General features: G+C 39.3%; 1 protein-coding gene across 2 annotated transcripts in view; it reads left to right on the plus strand.

Annotated features, from left to right (window-relative positions):
* Window positions 1–25,984, plus strand: part of ZCCHC17 (zinc finger CCHC-type containing 17) — a 55,284-nt gene that overhangs the window by 12,426 nt on the left and 16,874 nt on the right. For both annotated transcript variants that reach the window (XM_079901322.1, XM_079901323.1), the window contains 5 exons: window positions 3,046–3,103; window positions 14,417–14,517; window positions 16,180–16,271; window positions 22,833–22,933; window positions 24,734–24,879. In XM_079901322.1, the coding sequence (XP_079757448.1) occupies window positions 3,046–3,103; window positions 14,417–14,517; window positions 16,180–16,271; window positions 22,833–22,933; window positions 24,734–24,879 (498 nt within the window). The remainder of the gene's footprint in view (window positions 1–3,045; window positions 3,104–14,416; window positions 14,518–16,179; window positions 16,272–22,832; window positions 22,934–24,733; window positions 24,880–25,984) is intronic.

Genomic DNA, 25,984 nt, shown 5'->3' on the forward strand with positions numbered 1-25,984 from the left:
CATTAAGCATGGTAGGGAGCCCAAGCATAGCATTGAGATTTGGGATTTGGCTTAGCCCAGCCATAGCCAAAGAAATGCTGAGGCGAGACTGGTGTTGGTAAGTTGGAAATAGCATTGGACTAGAAGTCAGAAAACTTCTTTTCTGTACTTGGTCTTGATACTTTCCAACTTTGTGACTTTAGACAAGTAACATATCTCTGAGCCTCAAATTCCTCATTTACGTTATGGGGATAACAAGTTTCAAGGCCAGTGCAACCTCTAATCTGAAGATGGTAAATTCATTTTACCCAAGCCCTGAGTTCAGTTGAGATAATCACTGAATTTTCTCCCCTGAGCTATTTGATTAATTGTTCCTGGGACATCAGGCAGACTGTGTGAACATCTAAGGCAGGTGCCATTCTGTTAATTTCAAGTCTGACTGCTCCCTAGGAGACACAGTGATGGAAACACCTGCTGCTGGAAATAGGCAAGAATGTGTTTTCCCAACTGAACAGTTGAGTGCATTAACCTTTCCTTTGGGAAGAGGCCAAATTTAGGTCTATTATGATATTTCCTCAAAAGATAATAATGTGACACTGGAGCTTCAGTATTGAAAAGTGAGGTTGTTTTAATTTATAGCAGCAAGGTGATTTGGGCTCCAACTTCCAGGTGCTGCTTTTAAGTTGTTTAGATAATTATGCCCTTAACTAATGATATTAGACAGTATGAAGCATTTTAGCCCTCTTTCTAGAACCCTGGAGCAAAAGCCAAAGTGCCTTTAGTTGGTCCAGAAAGAAGGGATTTTCTTTTATTGCAGTTAAAAATATTGTCTTCTTTATCTATGCGGCCCTGTTTTACAGAGAACAACTCGCTTTGTGAACTTGGATAAGTACTTCATGTCTCTGGTCTTCACTTTCCTTATTTGAAAAATGACAGGATTAGATCAGCTAATCTCTAAAGTCCACCTTGCCTTGATTTTAAGTACTAGTATCTGCCTGGTTGTACTGTTTCTTTGGGAATATCTGGTCCCTAACCCAGTGTAGCATATTCATCATTGTAAAACAAGAGTTTAGGAATTTTGGTTCTTAACCCATTCTTTTTTTTAAATATATTTATTTATTTATTTATTTTTGTCGTTGTTGGGTCTTCATTGCTGTGCGTGGGCTTTCTCTGGTTGAGGCAAGTGGGGGCTACTCTTCGTTGCAGTGCACGGGCTTCTCATTGCTCTCATTGCTCCTCTTGTTGCGGAGCATGGGCTCTAGGCGCGTGGGCTTCACTAGTTGTGGCTCACGGGCTCTAGAGTGCAGGCTCAGTAGTTATGGCGCACGGGCTTAGTTGCTCCACGGCATGTGGGATCTTCCCAGACCAGGGCTCGAACCCGTGTCCCCCGCATTGGCAGGCAGATTCTTAACCACTGCGCCACCAGGGAAGCCCCCCCTTCTCCTTCTTCCTTCCCCTTGTTTTAGTTATGTTTAAGCCAAAACAGTGATTGCCCAATATGAGATAACTAATTTTAAAGTCACTGGAAAGGACAAAGTTTATATGTGTAAGATCGTATTGAATATTTTATAAATAATAATGAATTTAGTGATGAATATAGTATATAGTGACAACTTTAATCCCAATCCACAATTGGGGGGTGGGGTGGGCTGGAGGAGAGCAATAGAGGTAGAGGCTGGGGTAATGATTTATCTGGCAAGGCTTTTGGGCCTTTTGTTTCTATTACATATTGCATATTACATAGATCCATTAAGCCTCTAACTTCTCCATTTTAGGTCAACTCTGCAAAAGACAACTCTTTTTCTCTCTGATTACATCTTTTCAGGTTCTGTCAGATGTCTGTGTATTGGCTTTTTCTCTAATTGTCTTGATAAAACCCAAGACTCTGGTTTGGAGTGAAGTGGAGCAAGCTGTATGGTCTGTTTGGTTTGAAGGTTAGGAAAAAGAGATGTTCTACATGATCCATTTCAAATTATTAAACTTCTCCATTTGGATTGGAGGCCTCAGTTCCAGATAATATAAAGTGTAACTTTATTACCTAATTTTCTGCTGTTTGTTCCTATGTCTTTTTGAGGGATTTCAGTACATGTGGGATTTGGGCATTCCTAAGTACTGTCATACCATCTGACAAACACACCAATCTCACCAATGTTTTTAATATGATCACACATACCTGTCAGTCTAAACTTCAAAAAACCAAAAAAAAAAAAAAGCATTGCAGTACTATTTAACAATAGCCAGGTCATGGAAGCAACCTAAATGTCCATAAACAGAGGAATGGATAAAGAAGATGTGTTACATATATACAATGGAATATTACTCAGCCATAAAAAAGAATGAAATAATGCCATTTTCAGCAATACGGATGGACCTAGAGATTGTCATACTGAGTGAAGTAAGTCAAAGAAAGACAAATACCATATGATATCACTTACATGTGGAATCTAAAAAAAAGCTGCAAATGAACTTACCTATAAAACAGAAATAGAGTTATAGATATAGAAAATAAACTTATAGTTACCGGGGAGCGGGGATAAATTGGAAGACTGGGACTGATGCATACACACTACTATATATAAAGTAGATAATAAGGACTTACTGTGTAGCACAGGAAACTTTACTCAATACTCTGTAATGGCCTATATGGGAAAAGAATCTAAACAAGAGTGGAGAGATATATATATATATGTATAACAGATTCACTTTGCTGTACACCTGAAAGTGACACAACATTGTAAATCAGCTATACCACAATAAAAATTAAAAAAAAATTTAAATTGGGGAATTCCCTGACAGTCCAGTGGTTAGGACTCTGCACTCTTACTGCTGAGGGCCCAGACTCAATCCCTGGTCAGGAAACTAAGATCCCACAAGCTGTGCGGTACGACCAAAAAAAAAAAAAACTTCAGAAAGAACATAATGTTTGACAGAACATCACTTTTAGGCAGTTTTGCAGCAGACAGAGGCAGTCAGTACCAAGTAGAAATTCAGGGAGACAAGGTTAAATGCTATGGGAGAGAGATTCTTATTTGTGTGACAAAGATTTTTTTTTTTTTGTCTTTATAGGTTGCTATGGTGACAGACTATGGAGCCTTTATCAAAATCCCAGGCTGTCGGAAGCAAGGTGGGAAACTATAACTTGAAATTCAGTGCTCTCATTTCACTCTCTTTACTGTCACCCCCACCACAGTTTAATTATAGGCTCTACTTTTTTCAGAGAGTAGTTTGTGTTTTTAGTGTAAAGATACGAATACGGACAGTTGATGACAGTTCGTTTTTAGCAAGTCTTAACTCAGAAGAATGGTGCTCTCTGACTTGTGGGGAGGGCTGGGGCATAACCACTTGTGTTCACTTCTAGAACTGACTCTTCCCTAAATTTCACCTGTGATCCTAGGGCGAGTCACTTGACCTCCTTTGGCTTAGGGTTTTGGGGAGGGCAAGCTACTTATTCTCTGAGGCCAACATTGTGAGTTTTCTGGTATATGGCATGTGGAAAGGAAATAGTATTGTAACGAATACAAATATACATAATGCTTTACTTTTCTTCACAATTGAGAGGTATCTATTGAACATTTTTGGAGTATCCTTTTCACATCTGTAATCTTATTTGTTTCTCAAAACAATTGTGTTAAGTAGAAAAGGTAGGTTCCACAGACTGGTGGCCTGATCAGAATGATTGAGCTAGGTCATGGCATGGCCAGGACTAGAACCCAGGCCTCCTGATGCCTAGCCCAGTGGGCTCTCTGCTCTGTTATACTGCTAGTGAATCAAAAGACTCAACTTGCTAATTCCTTGTGCTAAAATAAATGAAAGATTTATTAAAGATTTTAATGTAAAAGATGTAACCATAAGTGTTTTATCAGAAGAAAATAAAGAAGAATATTTGACTATATAAAAGTCAATATAGGGCTTCCCTGGTGGCGCAGTGGTTAAGAATCCACCTGCCAATGCAGGAGACACGGGTTCGAGCCCTGCTCCGGGAAGATTCCCCATGCCACGGAGCAACTAAGCCTGTGCGCCACAACTACTGAGCCTGTGCTCTAGAGCCTTCGAGCCACAGCTACTGAAGCCCACGCACCTAGAGCCCGTGCTTCGCAACAAGAGAAGCCACCGCAATGAGAAGCCCACACACAGCAATGAAGACCCAACGCAGCCAAAAATAAACAAATTAAAATAAAAATTCAATATAGAAGTATATTTGACTACGTAAAAGTCAAAAACATAATTGCAAAAATCATCATATGCAAAGTTAAGTTAGGAAAAAGAATTTTCAGTCCATATCACACAGGACTAATAAAAAAGAGGAAAGTAGGAAAAGGGGCCAAGGATATGAGAGGATAATTCATAGGAGAAAAAAATACCAGTTGAGCAGTAAATATCTTAAAAGATGCTCATTCTCAATATTGATTAAAAATATAATATAAACTGTGATATATCCATACAATGGAATACGGTTCGTCAGTACAAAGGAATGAGAATGAAGTATTGATACATGTGACAACCTGGATCCGTTTCCAGAAAATTTTGCTGAGTGAAAAAAGCTAATCCCAAAAGTTTACATATGTTATGATTCCATTTATGTAACATTTTTTAACAGCTTTTTTGAGACATAATTCACATACCTACATTTCATCCAAAGTGTACAATTCAGTAGTTTCTAATATATTCTAACATATTCACAGAATTTTGCAACTATCACCACAGTTTGAGAACATTTTCGTCAGAAAAAAGAAACTCTGTAGCTATTAGCAGTCACTCCAAATTCCCTGTCTCCCTCTCTCCTCTGCCCCCAGCCTTAGACAACCAGCTATCTACTTTTTGTCTTTATGTATTTGCTTATTCTGGACATTTCTTATAAACGGAATCATACAACATGTGGTCTTTTGTGGTGGGCGTCTTTCATTCACTTAGCATGTTTTCAAGGTTTACCTGTTTTGTAGCATGTATCAGTACTTCATTCCTTTTATTGCCATTCCAAAATGTGTGGAATCAACAGCCAGTTCTCCGGTTCTCTGATTCTTTGATAGCAAGTGGGCGTCCAACAATTCAGTTAATTCTGACACTAACTACCCAGAGGTACTGTCAGACTCTACAGGTTTAAGGTCTCAGTCTCACAAGACTGCCCTCATTTCAGACACCACTTGCAAGTATCCTGTCCCTGTGTTACGCACACTTCTGTCTGACCTGGCTATGAATTTGAAGGTTCCCACACCACCTTCCCAAGATTGGATAACTTGTTAGAACAACTCACAGAACTCAGGAAAATGCCATACTTAACAGTTACAGTTTATTATAAAAGATACAAATGAACAGCCAGGTGAGGAGGTACATAGGGTAGGGTCCAAAAGGACCCTGAGTGCAAGAACCTCTGTCTCTGTAGAGTTGAAGTTCATCACCTTCATGGTGTGTGGAGATACTTGCCAACTCAGAAGCTCTCCAAACCTTATCACTTAAGGGTTTTTGTGGAGACCCCATTACATGGCCATAATTGATTAAATCATTGACCACTGATCATTTAACTCCATCTCCAGCCCCTCTTCCCTCCCTGGAAGTTGGAATGGGGCTGAAACTTCCAACCTTCTAATCACACAATGATTCCTCTGGTCGTTACCATCTCCCATCTTGAAGCTCTCTAGCGGCTGACCAATAGTCACCTCATTAGCATAAACTTGGGTAAGATTGGAAGGGTCTTGTTATAAATCACTAGATGCTCCTATCAGGAAACTCCGAGAGTTTAGGAGCTCTGTGCCAGGAACCAGGGACAAAGACCAAATACATATTTCTTATTATACCACAGTATCAGTGCCGATATCCTAGTTGTGATAGTTTTGTGATATCCTAGTTTTGCCAAATGTTACCATTGGAGGAAACTGGGTAAAGGGTTCATAAGATCTTTCTGAATTATTTCTTTCAACTACATGTGAATCTAAAATTATTTTTAAAATATTTTTTAAAGTGTTGGCTATTTCCAACAATAGTTCCATTTACTATTGAGAACGTAAATTGTTACATACTTTGGTAATATCTGTTAATGTTTTTAATGTGCTTACTCTTTTGATCCAGCAGTTCTTTAGGGAATATAGTTTGCTTTATGGAATTATGTAAATTATGTACATCTATGCAGTGAACTATGCAGATGATAAAAAGAATGATAACTGTATTTCTAAGATACTTTGGCGCTGGTACTGTCTTCCTTTTACCATAAGGGTCAATGGAAAGTTTTTATACAATTCCACCACACTGATACCTGACTGATAGCAGTTGTAAGACACCATTGGTTATAAGAAGCATTCCAATTTCAGAGATGTTAAAGTGAGGGGGAAAAGTGCATCAGTAAAACAGGGTAAGTCAATTTACTGAAATGGAAAGGTGTCTAAGCTAACAAAATGAAAAAGCATGTTGCACAAGAATTTGTATAGCATGACCCTTCCCCCTTTTAAAGCATGTTTACATATGCCTAGTATTTTAAACATTATTGCGTATATTTAGAAGAAAGTCTGGAAGAATAGGCAACAAATTATTAACAGTGGTCACCTCTGGGGAGCTTGGTTTGCTAAGGGAGAGATGTACATGGAAAAGGGACTTTCACTATTTGCAGTTCTTTAAAACAAAATTTTTCTTTTACAGAAGTCCAACAGCTGATTTTGCTAATAAAGCCATACCTCTAGCCTTGGAGACTATGTACTCTGCTGCAAATTGCATCTTGGCGAATTAGAAATGGCTCACCAGTAGTTTCCAAGCTTGCAATAAGCAATCTGTAATAAAGTTTCTCGTTTTACGTTCACTGGGATGTAATGAGGTGTAACTCATCCTCATCCCTATAGGGTATGCACCTCTTTTGATCCGAGGACAGCTTTTCTTGTCAGTGTACTTGCCATAGCTGCCAGTACCTGAAAGTCCCATCCTTACCTGAATATTTATGTGACACTTTGGGGACTGTGTGGCAATTAAAGGCCTGCCATCTTCCAGCAGTTAGTCTTCAACTCACTTGTGTCCATAGCCTGTCAGGTGATGTCTCTGATTGTGACTGCCAGTTTACAAGTCAATCTGTCAGTCTGACAGCTGTGCTAAGACAAGCGTTGGAAGGGGAGCTCAGGGAGCCAAATAATTAGATGGAAACTCTGTGAGTTCTAATCCTGGGCACTTCTGTAGGTTCATTGGGTAACTGGAGCAGTTACAGTGTATTTCAGCTTCTCCACCCTTGCATGGAGGAAGATGATTAAGTCCCACCCTGAAAGGACTGAGTTATGAAACAACTGGTCTGCAGATTTTAACATCTCTCATTCAGGAAGGTAGACTCTAATTTGAGTCATTTTTCTCAGATTTCTATTCTCAGAATTTTTTAATCACTACTGAGTGAAAGACCCCTTCCTAGTATTGAAGTCTAAACTAGATTTTCCTTCCCCTCTCATGGTGTTGTCCAATAGAACTTTCTACAGTGATGGAAATGTTCTATATTTGTTCTGATGTGTTTTCTAACACCAACCAGTTCTCCAGTTCTCTGCGCACCAACGGGGTGTCTAACAATTCAATTCAATTTTGACACTACCGGGAGTTAGTGTCAGGTCCCATAAGTTAACGGGGCTCATTCCCACAAGAATGCCCCCACTTGAGATGCTAGTCGCAAGTCCTGAGCCACCCTTATTTCTAGCTGACCCACTATGAATCAGGAGTTCCATTGACCCCCTCCACAAATTTGATAATTTGCTAAAATGGCTCACAGAACTCAGGAAAACACTTTCTTTTTGTTTGCTGGTTTATTATAAAGGATACAAACAGGAACAGCCAAACGGAAGAGATGTATAGGTTAAGATACGGGAGGAGGGGTACACAGAGCTTCCATGTCCTCTGGCATACGACCCTCCAGCAAGCTGAGGTGTTTACCAACCCAGAAGCTCTCTGACTCTCATTGTTCAGGAGTTTTTATAGAGCTCTATCTCCAGCCCCTCCCCCAGGAGGTCAGTGGAGCTGAAAGTTCCAATCCTTTAATCACTTGGTCTTTCTGGTGACAGCTCCATCCAGAAACTATCAAGGGGCCCCACAACTAAGTCACCTCATTAGCATAAACTCTAGTATGATCAAAAGGGGCTTACTATGAATTACAAAGACACCCCTATCACTGGGGAAATTCCAAGAGTTTTAAGAGTTCTCTGCAGGGACCAGGGACAAAGACCGAATATATTTTTGTATTATACCACATCTGTGCTGTCTAATACAGTAGCCCAGCAACTTTTAAGTTTTGTTTATTTTGATTAAACTTCAGTGTAAAACATCTGTAGCTAGTGACTATCGTAGTGGACAATGCAGCCCTATATATTTATGAAGTTCTTTTTTTCTCTACTATCCTCTGCCCACCAGCACTAAACTATGAAATTTTGAGAGTAGAGATTGTTCAGTGTTAAACACTTTTAAAGTGCCTTGCTTGTGGTTAGTAGCACAAATATTTTTTAGCGAAGAATTCAGGTTTAACAAAATATTATTGAGTTCTATTTTCTGGTCAGTATGTTATGTGGGAACACAGAGATAAGAAAACATAGTCCCTGCTGCTCTCAGATTGTTCACAGTCTAGAGATGTAAACAAATTACAATGTGGTGTAATAAAATAAGTGAAGTTGCCGTTAATCCACTGAACTGTGGAATAGTTAGGCTGTTGGGATGAGTCGGGGCCTACTACAGTGCCTGAGATATAGTGGGTGTTCATTGAATTTTATTAAATGAATACATGAATCCTAGTCCCAGCTCCCCCATTTACTAGCTTCTTGACTATAGCAGGTTGCTTAGTCCCTGAGCCTTAGTTTCCTTATCTGTGAAATGGGATGATGTGTATACTTTAGTTTCTTGACAAGCAGGATGATGTCTTACTCATCCTTGGATCCACTTTTGCTTATAATATAGTGGATATTTAGTAAATGTTTGAAGGAATTCATAATCTCAACAAGATAAAGGATGTGCAAGCACTTTAATTTATGTGCTTACATTATTGTCATATACTGCTGATTGGAGATAACTTATTTGACAAGTCTAGAGAGGGAATGCAGTGCCCCAAAGATAAAGGAGACCTTTTATTTTGACATTTTTGGGCTGCAGCTGTCCCCTAATAGTTTGTAAGTTTTAACCTCTTTCCTTTATTGTCAATGGAATTTGTGAAATTAATGGTGAACCTAACACAGTTGGGAGAATATTCTTAAGGGAACTATAATAGGCTGTCTGTTTTTCTCATATGGCGATTTAGATGCTAGCTCTTTCCAAGTTGTCAGAATTTTTTTTTCTTTCTTTTACCAGCATACACTCAGATGGGACTCATTCTGTTTAAGTGTTATGTTAGGTTTACTGAAAGATGATGGATTTGATATGCCCTTTGGGCATTTACGGCTTAATGTCAGAGATCCAGACACACACTCCCCCCTTCCATGTGACATGATGAGCAAAGCATTTTTGTTGGTTTCTGTTCTGGAGCGTTTGCTAGAACAGAATTAGATGTGTTTCTACTGTTGTAGATGAGATCTTTCTCTTTTTAATTGAAAAGATAACAGATTGATAATAAAAAAATGGAGAAATATCTACTGTGTTGTAGAAGACCTGACAGACTCATATTTGAATTGCAGTTCTTTCTTTATCAGCTTTGTGACCATGGACAATTTACTTAACTTCTAGACTATTTCCTCATGTGAACCTAATGTCACAGGGCTGATGTAAGGTTTAAATGAATGTGTGGATGTTCTGTATCTAGTGAAATACCCAGTACCAAGGAGGGAGCCTCATGTTTTATATGGTGCCTTCTACCATATGCATTTAATCCAACTGTTGGTAGTGTATCTGGGTAACAATGAAGTACCTCCCAAGAATTCAGGCTGTCTTCCGAGAATGAAACTAATGATGAATCCTACACAGAGTATAGGATTAGCCATAGACAGAAATATACCAGGTAATTGCCTATAAATCTGTGACTGAGGAGTTGGGAGCATTCAAGACTTCAACAAGATAATCTGGGTTTAATTCTAGGGAAAAAGGGATTGGAATGCAATTGCACTTTAGTAGGCTGAAGTCTAATTGATTGTATCATTCTACTAGGGAGAGATTATATGAGCAGATATCAATCTCTGGAACATAGTAAAAGAAAGCCTGAGAGCCTGAAGTTGGCAGTGTTTATTTTGCCTTAATAAGGAAAAAATGAATCTGATGGTAGGAACTAGAGAGATGGATTCTTTTATGAGGGGGTCCGTTAAACCTTCATGGACTGGAAACATCTCTCAAAACGTTTGTCTCCCTTTTGTTCTGATTCCGTGTTGAAGCAATTTTTGATCACTAATCTAATTTTTCGGTATTTGATACTGGGGTCAGTGGGTAGTTTACCTAGATAAGGACTTGGAACCTTCCAAGTATAAGAAAAGTGTATCCTCTGTTGTAAATTAATAAATTGGTGAATTGTGTCTATCACCGAACCAATCACTAAATTGACAGTCTGATTAATGTATTTTGGCATGTAAGCATCTGCATGCTGAAGGCTCCTACATTTGTATCTTCAGCTTACACCCCTTGTCTGAGCTACAGACTTACATATCCAACTGCCTACCTGACATTTACATTCAACACTGTGGGCTAGACCATTTCTCTTGTTTAATTCACCCAATAAACTAAGGAGATAAGCCATTAATGTTTCAACTATAAAAATCCTACACCCCAGCATAACAATTTTTATGTTCCCTTTTCATCTGTGTGCATATGAGACATAATTTTACATAATTTCAATCATAGTGTACATATAATTTTACATTTTGCTTATATATATATATATATATATATATAGGTTTTTATGGTTAAAATTTTTATGGTTAAAACTATTGCATGCTTATAGAAAAATAAGGGAAAAAACTACCAAAGCAAATGATCGTTGTGTGATATTACTACCACACAGAGATAGGCACTGTTAACATTTCAGTGTTTTTTTTTTTTTTTATTTTTATTTTTTTTATTTATTTACTTTGGCTGTGTTTGGTCTTCGTTTCTGTGCGAGGGCTTTCTCTAGTTGCGGCAAGCAGGGGCCACTCTTCATCGCGGTGCGCGGGCCTCTCACTGTTGCAGCCTCTCTTGTGGAGCGCAGGCTCAGTAGTTGTGGCTCACGGGCCTAGTTGCTCCATGGCATGTGGGATCTTCCCAGACCAGGGCCCGAACCCGTGTCCCCTGCATTGGCAGGTAGATTCTCAACCACTGCGCCACCAGGGAAGCCCAGTGTATTTCTTTATGGTCACATATGTGCATAAAAATTAACATTGAGATTAAGATTATATTCTATATATACATTTTGCAGCTTTTACACTTAATGAATGTTAAACATTTCTTTGTCTTTTAAAATACTTTTTGTAAACATCTAAAAGCATTATTCTATCATTCAGATGTACCACATAATCTTTTTAAGTTGTTTGTAGTTTTTCATTATTAATGCTTTACAAAAGTGCCATATTTAACTAAGAGAGATGACTGGGCCAGAAAATATCCTGCTTTGGGATCACATGGGAGAAGGACAAATGGTTAACTCACTCTTTCTTTGTGGTACTCCAATAAATAGACCTGTTTGAGAAAAAAAAAAAAGTTCTCTCAACTGTATTAGGTTCAACAGTAATTTCTTTCCCAACTTCCATTAGCAGTTCAGGAAAGAAGTGAATTTGAGAATTAGAGGACAGTTGTAGCGGAAAAATGTCAAAATGAAACGTTACCCATTCCTTTAGGGCATCTGAATTTCCTCTCTGGATTTTCCATTTAGGTTACTCTGCTCATTACATGATCATGAAAAAGAAAAAAGCCCAGCTCCATGAATTTTATCCAATTTAGAGATTATGTGATGGTCTAAAATTTTAAACATGGGTTATATAATGTATATAGAATATTTTGGTTCCTGGGGTATTGAACGATAGGCTATCAACCTCCAGAATCAGCTGAAGTAGGTCTGAGAGACCCAATAACCATGATCAGAGAAAGCAGTGGCTTCCCACAGGAGCTCCAAACACAGGGTAGATATTTTGAGTTACAGGCATGTGCTGACAACTTTGCGTATGCATGTGTGTGAGAGAGAGACTGAGAATAAAGGTTAGTAATTCTCTCAGGAACCTTCAGGTAAGGCAGGTTTTTTGGACATAAATCTTTGTTTGACTTGTCAAGTTTTTTCTTTAGATTCCTGGTTTATTTTCATTCAAAATAATTGTTTATTATATTCATTTCCCTCAATATAGTTTTCTCTATTATTAAAACATCTGAAAATAAAACATTAACCTGCGATCCATAGCAGTTTAGATTATTTCTTTCTAATTTTTAGAATCTGTGTTAAGCATTTTTATTATTTAAATGAGAAAATGCTAGTTGCCTACAATGTTTGGCACATAGTAGGCACTCAATAAATATTTGCAAAAGAGTGAATTATTGATGTATTTTTACATAATCTTTTGAACATTGTTTTTAATGGGCCAAGTAGCTGTACCATAGTTGACTTAACCATTACTCTATTGCTAGATATTAGGTTGTTTCTAATTTTTTTCTGTCTTAAAAATACATTGAATATTTGATATAGATCACTTTTCTAGGTGCATATAGATTTTTCTGTGTATAAGATTATTTTTTTAGTCTCAGAAGTGATTATGGGTCAAGTTAATTATTAGAACTCTTGGTTGCAAGGGACAAAAATACAGGAGAAACGTTTTGTCTAATTTAGTTGGGGAGTAAATTTAGCTTCCACCGGGGCTGGATCAGGTGCTCAGTTTATGCCTTCAGGGCTTTGGTCGCTTCTTTATGCAGCCTCTTCTTTTGCTTCCCTCTGGCTTACTCTTGCCACCTGGTGGTAAAGATGAGCATTGGTAACTTTCTGTAGTTTATAATCCTGACAAAAGGCTTGAGAAAGTGGATTTGATTTAGCTAGCATCTTGTGTCTGTCCCTGAACCAATCAATTGTTGTGGCCTGGGGAATGAAGTAACTTGATTGACCACGCCTGTGTCATGTGCCCACAGCTGGGGGTCAGATCAGCTCCAACCAAATTATAAGGACTGACCAGATTATTTTAGAATGTAGGGAAGGTGGTTCTCCCAGAAAAGGACCTTGGACAGACAAGGAAAAGGATTTAATTTTCTTAAATATTTTTATCACTCTTGATAGCCATTGCTAAATGGTTTCTAAAGATTTATATTAGCCTCAGAAATATTTCTTATTTTACTATACTCATATCAACATTGGATATTATCTTCTAAATATTTTGCTAATTTAATAGATTAAAAATGTCACCTTGTTTATATTTACTTTTTTCACTTATCATAATTATTTTCTGTAACTGTCATTTAAATGGCTGCTTACTCCTTTCTTTTTTGCTTTGGCTGCATTGGGTCTTCGTTGCTGCGCGCAGGCTTTCTCTAGTTGGGACGAGCAGGGGCTACTCTTCGTTGCAGTGCGTGGGCTTCTCATTGCGGTGCTTCTGTTGTTGCGGAGCACGGGCTCTAGGCGCGCGGGCTTCAGTAGTTGTGGCGCACGGGCTTAGTTGCTCTGCGGCACGTGGGAGCTTCCCGCACCAGGGCTCGAACCCATGTCCCCGGCATTGGCAGGTGGATTCTTAACCACTGCGCCACCAGGGAAGTCCCTGTTGACTCTTTTTTGAAAGATTTATCATAATTTACCAAGCTGTTTTCCAATTATTCGTCGTTTAGATTGTTTCGTCATTTTTATTTTTAACCTTGGTAGGTAATAATACTGCAAGTATTTTTTTTTTACATCTTTATTGGAGTATAATTGCTTTACAATGGTGTGTTAGTTTCTACAAGTATTTTTATATGCCATAGATTTTTGCCTCTACTGAGTTTTTCTTTTGGAAAAATTCCAGTGGTGATATTCTTGCATCAAAGGTATAAACATCTCTATGCCCTTTGTTTTCAAAGAATTTTAACAACTTGTATTTTTACCAGTATTATATAAATGTAGTTGTTGTATTACATCTCTACTAACATTAAACACTATTTTAAAGAATATTTGTTAGTTGATTAGGTATAAAAAGTGATCTCAAATTGTTTTTTTAAATAAGTTTATTTATTTATTTTTGGCTGTGTTGGGTCTTCGTTGCTGCACATGGGCTTTCTCTAGTTGCAGCGAGCAGGGGCTACTCTTGTTGTGGAGCCTGGGCTCTAGACGCGCGGGCTTCAGTAGTTGTGACATGCGGGCTTAGTTGCTCCGTGGCATGTGGGATCTTCCCGGACCGGGTATCGAAACCATGTTCGATCCCTGCAGTGGCAGGTGGATTCTTAACCACTGCGCCACCAGGGAAGTCCTCAAATTGTTTTAATTTGCAGTTTTAAATTAATGAAACCTTTTTCAGTGAATCTCCAACTCTTCTCCTTACTGTGTTATTTAGAGTATGAATACCAGACATGCCCTGTGCCTTATTTTATTTCTTCTTCTTGTGCTCAGGTCTGGTCCATCGAACTCATATGTCATCCTGTCGCGTGGATAAGCCCTCTGAGATAGTAGATGTCGGAGACAAAGTGTGGGTGAAGCTTATTGGACGAGAGGTAAAGTTCTGTGCAACTTTAACTCATTAGAAAGGATTAGGAAAAGCTGGGATTTTCTTAGTATTTCATGATGATATTTCATGAGTGTGTATGCATTGTTAACCATGGCTGATAATCTTATTTTTGAATCCTGCCACTATAATCTGACTTGAATTTAAACCTTTGGGCTGTCTGTCATGCAAACTCAGAAGGAATGGTGTGAACTGTATGATAAGTGTGGTGCAATAAGTACATGTTTATAAAACTTCCTTCCCTGAAGTTCACCCACATGGTGGGTGTGAAGAAAATACCAAAAAAGTAAAGAACCAAAAAGAGAGAAGAAAACTTAATCTATGAGACTATCTTTTAGTAGAAATCTTCCAGATGGACTTCAATTTGGACCAAAGCAGAAAGGGGCATAGAGTTTACAGTCATTTTTTCCTCATACCTGGCACCATGCAATATGAGGGAAATGAGAAAGCATTGGAGGATCCTGTTAACAGCAACTCACTTGAGGGTCTGCGGGTATGGACAAACCACAGGAGAAATGTGCACATACGCTGATACCTGCTCTTTTACCAGAGAATTGCAGGGGAGACAGGCCTGAAAGAAATATTATTCGACAGTATTTGAGTGCTTATTATGTACTAGGTCTGAGGGATACAAGAATCAGATGTAAATGACTCCAGTGGTTATGGAACTTATATAGATTATAACTGGAGGAGACAAATAAAAAGTAAGCAAGCTAAAATAATTAAAAATATAAGTTATAGTAAGTGCTCTAATAGGTTCAAACAATGTGGAGGTAGATTTAGATAAAGGGGTCAGGAATGGGCTTTCTGCGGGGATGGTATATGAGCTGAGACCCAAAGGAAAAGGAACTAGTCATGTGAAATGTTAGGAAAAGAATATTCCAGGCAAAGAGAATAGCTAATACAAAGACCCCAAAGTGAAGAGGGCCTTCAAATGCTGGAGGAAGCAAAAGAAGACCAATGTGGCTAACAACTGTCTTCACATTTAAAGATGCTCTTAATTGTTTTCATGTTTTGTTTTGTTTTGTTTTTTTGCGGTACGCGGGCCTCTCACTGTTGCGGCCTCTCCCGTTGCGGAGCACAGGCTCCGGACGCGCAGGCTCAGCGTCCATGGCTCACGGGCCCAGCCGCTCCACGGCATGTGGGATCTTCCCGGACCGGGGCACGAACCCGTGTCCCCTGCATCGGCAGGCGGACTCTCAACCACTGCGCCACCAGGGAAGCCCCTGTTTTCATGTTTAAAAAGCTTTTAGACGAAGTCCAAAAGGAGATCTAGTCCACTGGAATGTTCTGAAAGCTATTCTGTGCTCATGGATCTCTGAACAGATTATTATGCTGAACTATCTAAAAGAAACAGCTTTCATTTTCTTCCTGGTTACTTCCACAGGCCCCAGATTTCTGAGCAACCATTTTTGTCTTTCCCCCCAGGAGGGTCAAGAATGATAAGAAAACCATTTCCTAAAATGCTTTTGCCATAGGATCTGCCTGTTATGCTTATTAGTACCCGCAATGTTCAGAGCACAGGACCTTGGCCATAAGAGGAACTCAGTGTTTGTTACATGATAAAAACTTCAATTCTTTGATAATTTTAGACCAGCAGTCTAAATGATGTACTTTGAGCTTTTGCTGACTTTGCTTTTGTTTTTTTCAGATGAAAAATGATAGGATAAAAGTATCCCTCTCCATGAAGGTTGTCAACCAAGGGACTGGGAAGGACCTTGACCCCAACAACGTTATCATTGAGTAGGTAAAATGTTTGGAAAGGCTAAAATCCTTCTACTTCTCAAACCACAGAATGCTGTAGTGAATCAGGCCCACTTGGGAACTCTACTGTTTGTAGGCTATGATATTGATGAGTTATGTGACCTTTGTGAGCTTTGGTTTTTAGAGGTATAAAGTGTTAAAGATAACACATTACTGCATAGAGTTCTAAGATGAAATGCTAACATGCACCTCCTAGCATAGAAGTGCACTGTCAATGGTTTCATTTCCTTCCCCTTATTCTTTTTCAGCTTCTGACCTTGAACCAGTTAGCCAACAAGCATTCATCATGAGATATTTGTTATTTGCCTTTCTCCTAGCTCTGGGACTGAAAAAAGGCAGAGACCATGTAGGAGGAATAACTCCAGTGGGGTTTTAGACTCCTGCATATTGGGATGTGCTGTGTTCTGAACACAGCACCTTACTTTCACTGGCTCTTCTGACCTTTCATTTATGAATGGAAAATTTTCTCTGTAGGATACTGGCTGGTGATACAGGGAATTTGCTGTCTCAAAATCTTTCTTGAATACAGGCATACTTTGGAGATACTGTGGGTTCAGTTCTGGACCATCACAATAAAGCAAATATCTTAATAAAGTAAATCGCATGAATTTTTTGGTTTCCCAGTGCATATAAAATAATGTTTACACTATATTGTAGTCTATTAAGTGTGCAATAGCATGATGTCTAAAAAACAGTGTATGTACCTTAATTAAAAAATACTTCATTGCTTAAAAAATGCTCAAACAATGACAGTAGTAACATCAAAGATCTCTGATCAGAGATCACCATAACAAATATAATAATAATAATAATGAAAAAGTGTGAAATATTGCAAAATTACCAAATTTGATACAGAGACATAAAGTGAGCAAATACTGTTGGAAAAATAGTGCCAGTAGACTTGCTCAACTCAGGGTTGCCACAGACCTTCAAATTGTAGAAATCGCAATATCTGTGAAGCTCAATAAAACGAGGGTATACCTGTATATGCCAGTGGTTTCTAACCAGGGGTTCCTAGGTCGCTAATATCCCTTGAAGGAGTCTTGGGGGTTTATGAACTGTTTCAAGTATTTCAGAAAGCCAACTAAAAAATCATACATTTACCCTCAGGTTAACCATGACATTATTTCACTGCTTCTCATGATAAAATATCACATTCTTTATCTCATGCTAATTGGGTGCTCTTAATGGCCATCATGTTATTTTTTTTTTTAAATAAGAAAAAAATAAGAAATGTTGTTTGAGTGGGATCTTGGCGGCACAATGTTTGGAAACCCTTAGGTTTATAGTTCTGAGCAAAATCATTTTGGATATGAAGGAAATTTACCTAAAAGGAAGGGAAATGATACTTATTGAATACATACTATGTGCCAGGCATTATGCCAGGTGGTTTGTGTACATCAGTGCATCTAATTCTCATAACAACCTGCAAAGTGGGTGTTATCTCCATTTTACTTTATTTTCTTAGTTTTAGCTTGATGCTTGGTGATAATTTGCCTGTGGTTATATAACACTTTCCATTTACATTAGAAATCTTTTATAACTCTGAGCTCAGAAATGTCATTTAAGTCTAGCATTTACTGATTGCATTGTAATAAATTACTTCTGCACCAAAGAATCCTGTCTATACAGACTCATTAAAAGCAAGGAAATTTCCCAAAGCCACCCTTATAAGGATAAAATATAAAACAAGTAAGATAAAAGAGCTACTTCTCTTTCTCACAACAAGGGAGGGGAAGGGAAAGGACCCCCTGGTTTTATGATGAATACGTCTTTATGTATGGACTACTTCTAGTAATGACTAAGTGACCGAACTGTAACTTTTGTTGTAAACTATTTCTAGACTACATCTAGGAAAGAAGCATGGCATAGTGGAATGATGACAGGTTTTAGAGTTAGACTTGAATCGGAAAGAGTCCTAGTTCTGCCACAAGCTAGTATACCACCCTGAGCAGATTAGCTAGCCTCTTTGAACCTCAGCTTCTTCAAAATGGAGGTAATGACACCTACATCTTAGAAATTATGGTATGATTTAAATAAAATCTTGTTTATAAAGAGCCTAATTGTCTAATCTATAGTAGAAACTTAACACATAGTGGTTACTTGTAGTTATTGTTTTAAAATGTTTCTTTGTTTTTCCTCTAATATCTGAGATTATCATACCCTTTCTTTTGAAAGGATATATAAAACCCATGAGGCAGAGGCCACATCTTATCTCCCATAGTGCCTAATGTATAGTAGTCGTTAAGTTAGTGCATCCATTTACTCATTATTCAACATATATTTACTGGGCTCATATTCTATGTGAGGTATAATGGCAATACCAAGGTTTCTGCCTAAGGACCTTACTGCCTAGTGTAATGTGATAATTATGCAAATAACTTTAATTTTAAGACAACATGTAATAAATGTTAAAAGAATGTTTTAAAGGAAGGATTCTAGGAATTAGCTTGAAGAGGAAGAGTTGATATTAGGCCCTGATGGTCAGAGAAGACATAGCAATTGAGCTAGGTCTTGAAGAATGGATAAGATTTTGTCAGGCAGCAGGGGAAAGAATAGTATTCCAGGCAGAAGAAATAGTCTTGAGGAAAGGAATGAGGCAGGAAAGCACATGGCAATTCAGGAGTCTTGTTTAAGGAAAGAAGAGGGTATGGTCAGGTGCTAGAATGTAGGGCTTGAAAGATACGTTGGGGTCAGATTGTGAACAGCTTTGAATAGCAGTCAAAGAATATGAATGATTTTTAAAGCCTTTGAGTGGGAGAGACTCCTGAGCAGATTATTCTCTCCAGGTACCCCATTCTCTGGCCTCACCCTGTTAGGCTCAGTATCTTCATGCTACACAGCTACACAGAGTTTGTCAACTACCTTTCATTTTTCATCAAAATCTAGCTGTCTTATATTTCATTCCCTCAGGCCCCAAAGTATTAACGAGGTCATCCAGTAAGTGAATCTGCAAGGGGTTAAATGGAAAGGGGTTAAATGCAGTGTCCAGTTAGGTTTAGCCGGCATAGTATAGTCTTTAGAAAGAGCATTTATGTTTCGCCACACTGTAATTATCCATTTATATATCTCTTTCCACTGGTAGACTATCTACCATGTCCTATCATTTTAATGTATTTACTCATATCATTGTACTAGCACTGGTGCTTGCCACTTAATAAACTTAAAAAAAAAAAAGAAAGATTAATCCAGCTATGTGTGCTGGATGGATTAGAGGCAGGGAGACCAGTAAATGAATTATTACTGTTTAGGTGAAATGTAATGAAGCCTAAACTAGCGTGATGGCAATAAGGACAGAAAGGGAGACAGGTGGTGAGTGACACATTTGTTGAATTGGGCGTTAGGTGGGAGGTATGATTCGGCTTATAGTATGTTTGAATCTGCAGTGTATTGGAATTCATTATAATGAGGGTTTGATTAAGCTGCAACTCATAGTCACTTGAAACTCAGTTCTACAAATAAGGACATCCGAAAACAATAGAGTTTTCGTGACTGTTCAAGTTATGTCCCCAAGATCCTGCCTTGGTGGGATTTTCTGTTTGTTTGTTTGTTTAATTTTATTTTATTGTGGTGAGAACATTTAACATGAGATCTACCCTCTTAAGAAATATTTAAGTGTATAATAGTATTGTTGACTATACATACAATGTTGTACATTAGATCTCCAGAACTCACTCATCTTCCTTAACTAAAACTTTATGCCTGTTAAGTAACTCACGCACATTTACTTCTCCAGCCTCCTCGCCTTGGTTTTTGTTATTCAAGCTTCACCCTTTGAACTGACCCTCTCGCATGACCCATACCAGACAGTAGACCTCCTATCATTTGACTAAGATTCTTCTAAGGCAAAAGCTAGGGATTTGAACAGACATTTTCAGAACTTACACCATATGCTTTTCTGGTCTGTCCCAACTGGGAAGCCACTAGTCACATAGGCTATTTAAATGTAAAGTAATTAAAAGTAAATACATTTGGGGGCTTCCCTGGTGGCGCAGTTGTTAAGAATCTGCCTGCCAATGACAATGACAGTGGCAGACAAAATAAATAAAATAAATAAATTTATTTTTTAAAAAAAGTAAATAAAATTTGGTATCCAATTCCTCAATCACTAACCACATTTGAAGTGCTCATTAGCCATAGACATAAACTCAGACATAAATAGTCAGCAGTACAGACATAAATTTATAGAACTGTCCATCTTCGCATTCTTTTGGACAACAGTATGCTAGATGGTGTGCTTTCTGCTCAGATATAGAGAAGAACATGACATAGACTTTACTATTCAAGTCCTGGTTGTGGTACAAGAGGATGAGGCAAAATGTAAACAAATCAGTAAAATAAAGTGAGTATTTAACTCTGCTTGTGGTAGAGTTTATAGAAGATACGATATTTGAGCTGAACTTTAAAGAATGAATGGGACAGAATATGGAGTATCTTCACCCTCTCTGTTTTTTCTCTTGAGCCCACATATCCCATGAAACTGTTGGCTGAAATTTGTGAAGTGAGTAGCTCTGTTTTGCTTTGATATTGTTATCCTGCATTTCTCTGGGTAATGTGGCTCTTTCGGCAGAATATTTCTGTTTTTGCTGGACTCTACAGAGACCTGGTTGGAAAATCTTAGGTGAAGTCAGAGGTCAAAGTTAAAGATGTTCAGGTAAAGAAAAATATTTTGGATGAAGAACAAAGAAATTGCAACAAGCTTTTTTTTTTAAATTTTAAAAATATATTTAATTAATTAATTTATTTTTGGCTGTGTTGGGTCTTCGTTGCTGCGCATGGGCTTTCTCTAGTTGCGGCGAGCGGGGGCTACTCTTCGTTGCGGTGCGCGGGCTTCTCATTGTCATGGCTTCTCTTGTTGCGGAGCACGGGCTCTAGGCATGCGGGCTTCAGCAGTTGTGGCTCATGGGCTCTAGAGCACAGGCTCAATAGTTGTGGCGCTCGGGCTCAGCTGCTCTGCGGCATGTGGGATCTTCCCAGACCAGGGATCGAACCCATGTCCCCGGCATTGACAGGGAGATTCTTAACCACTGTGCCACCAGGGAAGCCCCAACAAGCATTTATTGATGCTGTTGCTTGCCAAGCCTTGGGCTGAGGTGCCAGGGAAACAAACACAAGTAAGATATTTTTAAACAGGCCCATGATCTAGAGTAGAAACAACTCTGTGGTGTGATATGTGCTAGGATTGACATGTGTATAGGATACAGTTAGAGTTTGAAAGAAAGAATGATCAGGAGTGATACTCGTCAATTAAACATTTTCTAAGAGCACTCTTTGCAGGTACTGTGTGTTATAGTAAAGATAAGAAATAAGAGCTATGACAACTAGGGTACTTTGGCTCTTCTTGTAGGAGTGTAATTGGTAAACACACTGTCTGGCAGTGTCTACTAAGGCAGATGCCCTACAACCCAGTAGTTCCCCTCCTACGTGGAACTAGGCATTTCCCAAAGGAATGCATATACATATATATGTTCACCAAAAGACGTGTGCTAGAAAGTTCACAGAAGCACTTTCATAATGGAAATTACTCAAGTACCCATCAACAGCAAAATACTTTGCAGCAATGAGAATAGTTGATTCACAACTACACGCAGCAGTTGGTTGGATCTCACAAAGTAGCGAAAGGAGCCAGACACAGAAGGGCCCATTCTCTGATTCTGTTGATATAATTTACAAAAATAGGTAAAACTAATCTATGCTGTTAGAAACTAGAGTAGTAGCTACCCTTGGGGGAAGCACCGTGACTAGAGGGGCTTCGGAGGTGCTGGTGATATTCTGCATCTTTATCTGAGTACTGGTTACTGGGATATTTCAAATTGTAAAAATCAGTGAAGCTGTATACTTGTGAACACTTTTCTGTATGTATTTTATACTTTGGTCAAATGTTTAGAATTTTTAGAAAGTGTTATGCGAATGTGAACAGAGATTAATTCTGGCTGAGGGGCTCAGGAAAGATAACTGGTTAGAAGGAGGTGCAGTAACTGAGCTGAGCCTTGAAATGTTTGGGTGTAGTTAGGTGGTGAAGTGGGAGTAACGAGGGGAAGCAGAGCATTTCAGAAAGAGGGAGCTGCCTGAGCAGAAACAATGAACCATCTGGGGAAGGTAAAATAGTCTGGTTTGCCTTGAGCATATTGTACAAGATGAGGCTGGGAAAGTAAGTTAGAGACAGACTGTGAAAGGCCTGGAATACCAAGGAGCTTGGACTTGATTTTCTAAGAAGTTTTTGAAGGTCTTTTAAACCCAGGAGTGACCTTGTAAGGATTGCAGGGGGCTTAGCAAGGTGAGTAATTATATATTCATCCCCTGTGCATCAGTGAGATGGAATCTAGTCTCATTCATAATTATTAATTCAGAGCCTTGTCCTGAATGAAAAAAATTGTCATTTCATGTCATTTCTTTCACTGCCTGTTTCCTTATGCCCAGTGCTTTTCCTTTCTCCCTTCTACCTGACAGAACAAAACAAAAAAACAACATGGAGTATTAACTTGTAGTATCTCTGGCCATCTCTTAAAAGGGCCAACAGTCAGTATCATTTCATTACAGGCAAGAAGAGAGGCGGAGGCGGTCCTTCCAGGATTACACTGGGCAGAAGATCACCCTCGAGGCTGTCCTGAACACTACCTGCAAGAAGTGTGGCTGTAAAGGTAAGGCGAAGTCTCTATCATTTTAGTTTTTCTCTCTTGTGGATGGACCCTTTATGAGATGCGGGAGGCCCCCTGGTGTGGGTTAGCTCACTGTGGTTTTTAGCCAAATGCTGGCCTCACCTGCTCATCTGCTGTTCCTACTAGACTCACATCAGAGTTCATGGCTTGTTGCTTTTTCTGTTTCCTTTTCTGAATGCTGGCCCTGCCAGATACTACACCACCACCACTACTCCCCTCTCTCTACGGGTGATGCCCTGCCTGGGCAAGGTCCCCATGTACTATGCCAGGAGGGGTAAGAGTGTTGGATTATGATTAACACTCTAAATTTTTATCTCGAAGGATGATTATTGTTCTGCTGCAAAAATTAAGTGACTTGGAAATATATTCCTCTAAGGATCCAAGTCAAGCTCTTTCTTGCTTATTACCTTTATCTCTATAACTTCAGAGTTCTGAATACAGTATCTTTTTAGTAATAAAGAATACAGGCTAGTCACTTCCTTTTAGCTTTGTTTCTTCAAGTTTCCTCCAGTCCTACTCAAATATTAAAGAGCTCTTTCAGCCTGACTTCCCTTGTTGGAGCTATAATGAGAGGTATTGCCAGCTTCTCGTTTTCAGAGTGACCTCAATTTGTCACCCCTTCTCCCTAGCCTTTCACCTACCCAGCTCTCTTGATTTTTCTACAATGAGTGGTAGCAGATTTGTGCCCTGGTTGAGGTCGTGGGGTTTAAGCCCCAATTTATCATTAATGTAGAGGGAGGAAGGGAAAAATAAAATAGAAAGAATACTTCCTCATGAGTATTGTAGGACCATTTCCAGCATAGATATTTGGAAAACTCTATGCTGTATTCTCCTTCCAGGCACCATCCCGCTTCTGGACTCCGAGTTGCAAAGTAGTTTACACATAGCTTTTTGATGACTTCATCAAATTCTTTATGCCCCTGAGAGAGGGTCTACAAAGAGCTCAGACAAAACCAGCTGTGTAGCATCTGTTAAAGGGCCGCTTAATAGCAGTGTAGGCTCAGGGAGGGTGGGGTTCTCTTACCTTCAACTTGTGTCCACCAGGTGTTACATGAGGCAGAGAAGAATAATGAGAGATGGAATTTGGCCCAGGCAGGCCAAAGGTGGTTGGTTTTGATGCAGCAGAAAGAGCACAGGGCAGGGAGGTATGAGACCTGGGGTAAGTTTTAGCTCTGCTGCTGTCTGTGTGACCTTGAGGTACTTCTCTACTCTGGGCCTTCATGTCGTCTGCAAATGCAGTGTTGGATTTGATGATCTCTCAGGCCCTTGCCAGACCTGACAGTCTGTGAATGTTGAGTGCCCCTAGGTGACTGCTGTCTTTCTGTGTGTTAGCTTGAATCTGAGTGCTGCCTTCCTGCTTGCTGCCTAAGAGCTGTCTTCCTTTGGGGCTTGGCCTGCCACTCGGCTCCCTCTGCTAAGTATTCCGCTCTCTGGAGCAGCCTTTCATTGTCAGGAATAAGTTCCAAATAGACCTTTAAAAATTCCTGAGCCCAGTTGCTAATGGACGGCAGCACAAGCCTGTGTCCTCACGTCCTTTGCCATTTCCAAAGCGGTGCCAGGGTTTCCCACAGCTCTAGGACCAGATGCTTGTCTGGCTCTGGTTAAGTGAGCAATGCCATCTTGAGGTGATAGAAAATCTGCTCTGAAGGCAACAGCTGCTCTGAATGAACTCATTAGTACCTCCTGAACGAGCCAACCCTTCAGGAACTTCTAGGGAAGATCCACCTGCTAAGGTAAGAGACTGCCTCTTCCCTCCCTACCTTTTCTACTTCTCTTCTGCAGGCCACTTTGCAAAGGATTGTTTCATGCAGCCAGGTGGGACCAAGTACTCTCTGATACCTGATGAGGAAGAGGAGAAGGAAGAGGCAAAGGCAGCAGAGTTTGAAAAGCCTGACCCCACGAGAAATTCTTCTAGAAAAAGAAAGAAGGTGAGTGCTGTCTTTATTTTATTTATCATATTGAGTTTTAAAATAAAAATATACTTTCTGCAGATATTTTAGAAATACTGAAAAACATAAAGAACATTAGGATCTCTTGTAATCTTTCCACCCAGTGAGACTCTTATAGTAGTTTTGGTATATTCTAATATTTTTTCTAGGTAAATATATACATACATATAATATAAACATATATATAATTTTCTAGGGAAGTGTATATATAATTTTCGTATATGTATGTGTTTACATATAAACACACAAGCATGGTCATACTAGGTATAGTTTATATCCTACTTTTTTCATTATATTTATCAAAAGCAGGGCTTCCCTGGTAGTGCAGTGGTTAAGAATCCACCTGCCAATGCAGGGGACACGGGTTCGAGCCCTGGCCTGGGAAGATCCCACATGCCGCGGAGCAACTAAGCCCGTGCGCCACAACTACTGAGCCCGCGTGCTGCAACTACTGAAGCCTGTGCACCTAGAGCCTGTGCTCCGCAACAAGAGAAGCCACTGCAATGAGAAGCCCGCGCACCACAATGAAGAGTAGCCCCCACTCGCCGCAACTGGAGAAAACCTGCGTGCAGCAACGAAGACCCAACGCAGCCAAAAGAATAAAATAAATAAAATATATAAATTTATATTTATCAAAAGCATTTTCTAGTATCCTTAAGTGTTCTTCAAAACTTGATATAAGAGCACCATATGATATTCTACTCTATGGCTATATGATGGTTTATTTAATAATTTTTCTATTGTGGGATATTTTTGATTACTTCCAACCTAAATCTTTGGCCATATCTCTTATTGCTTTCTTCGGATAAATTCCTAAGTAAGATTACTGAGTTAGGGCTTTAAGACTCTTGATACATGTTATCAAATTGTCTTTCCAGAAAGTACTTATTTTACACCCAGCAGGGGATAAGAGTGCCTGTCTCACTGAGTTGTATCTTCCATCTACTACTTCTAGCAAAACAATTCATAAAACAGACATTAGGGCTTCCCTGGTGGCGCAGTGGTTGAGAGTCCGCCTGCCGATGCAGGGGACATGGGTTCGTGCCTCGGTCCGGGAAGATCCCACATGCCGCGGAGCGGCTGG

This window comes from Stenella coeruleoalba, assembly GCF_951394435.1.
Source record: "Stenella coeruleoalba genome assembly, chromosome: 1".
Classification (NCBI taxonomy): Eukaryota; Metazoa; Chordata; class Mammalia; order Artiodactyla; family Delphinidae; genus Stenella; species Stenella coeruleoalba.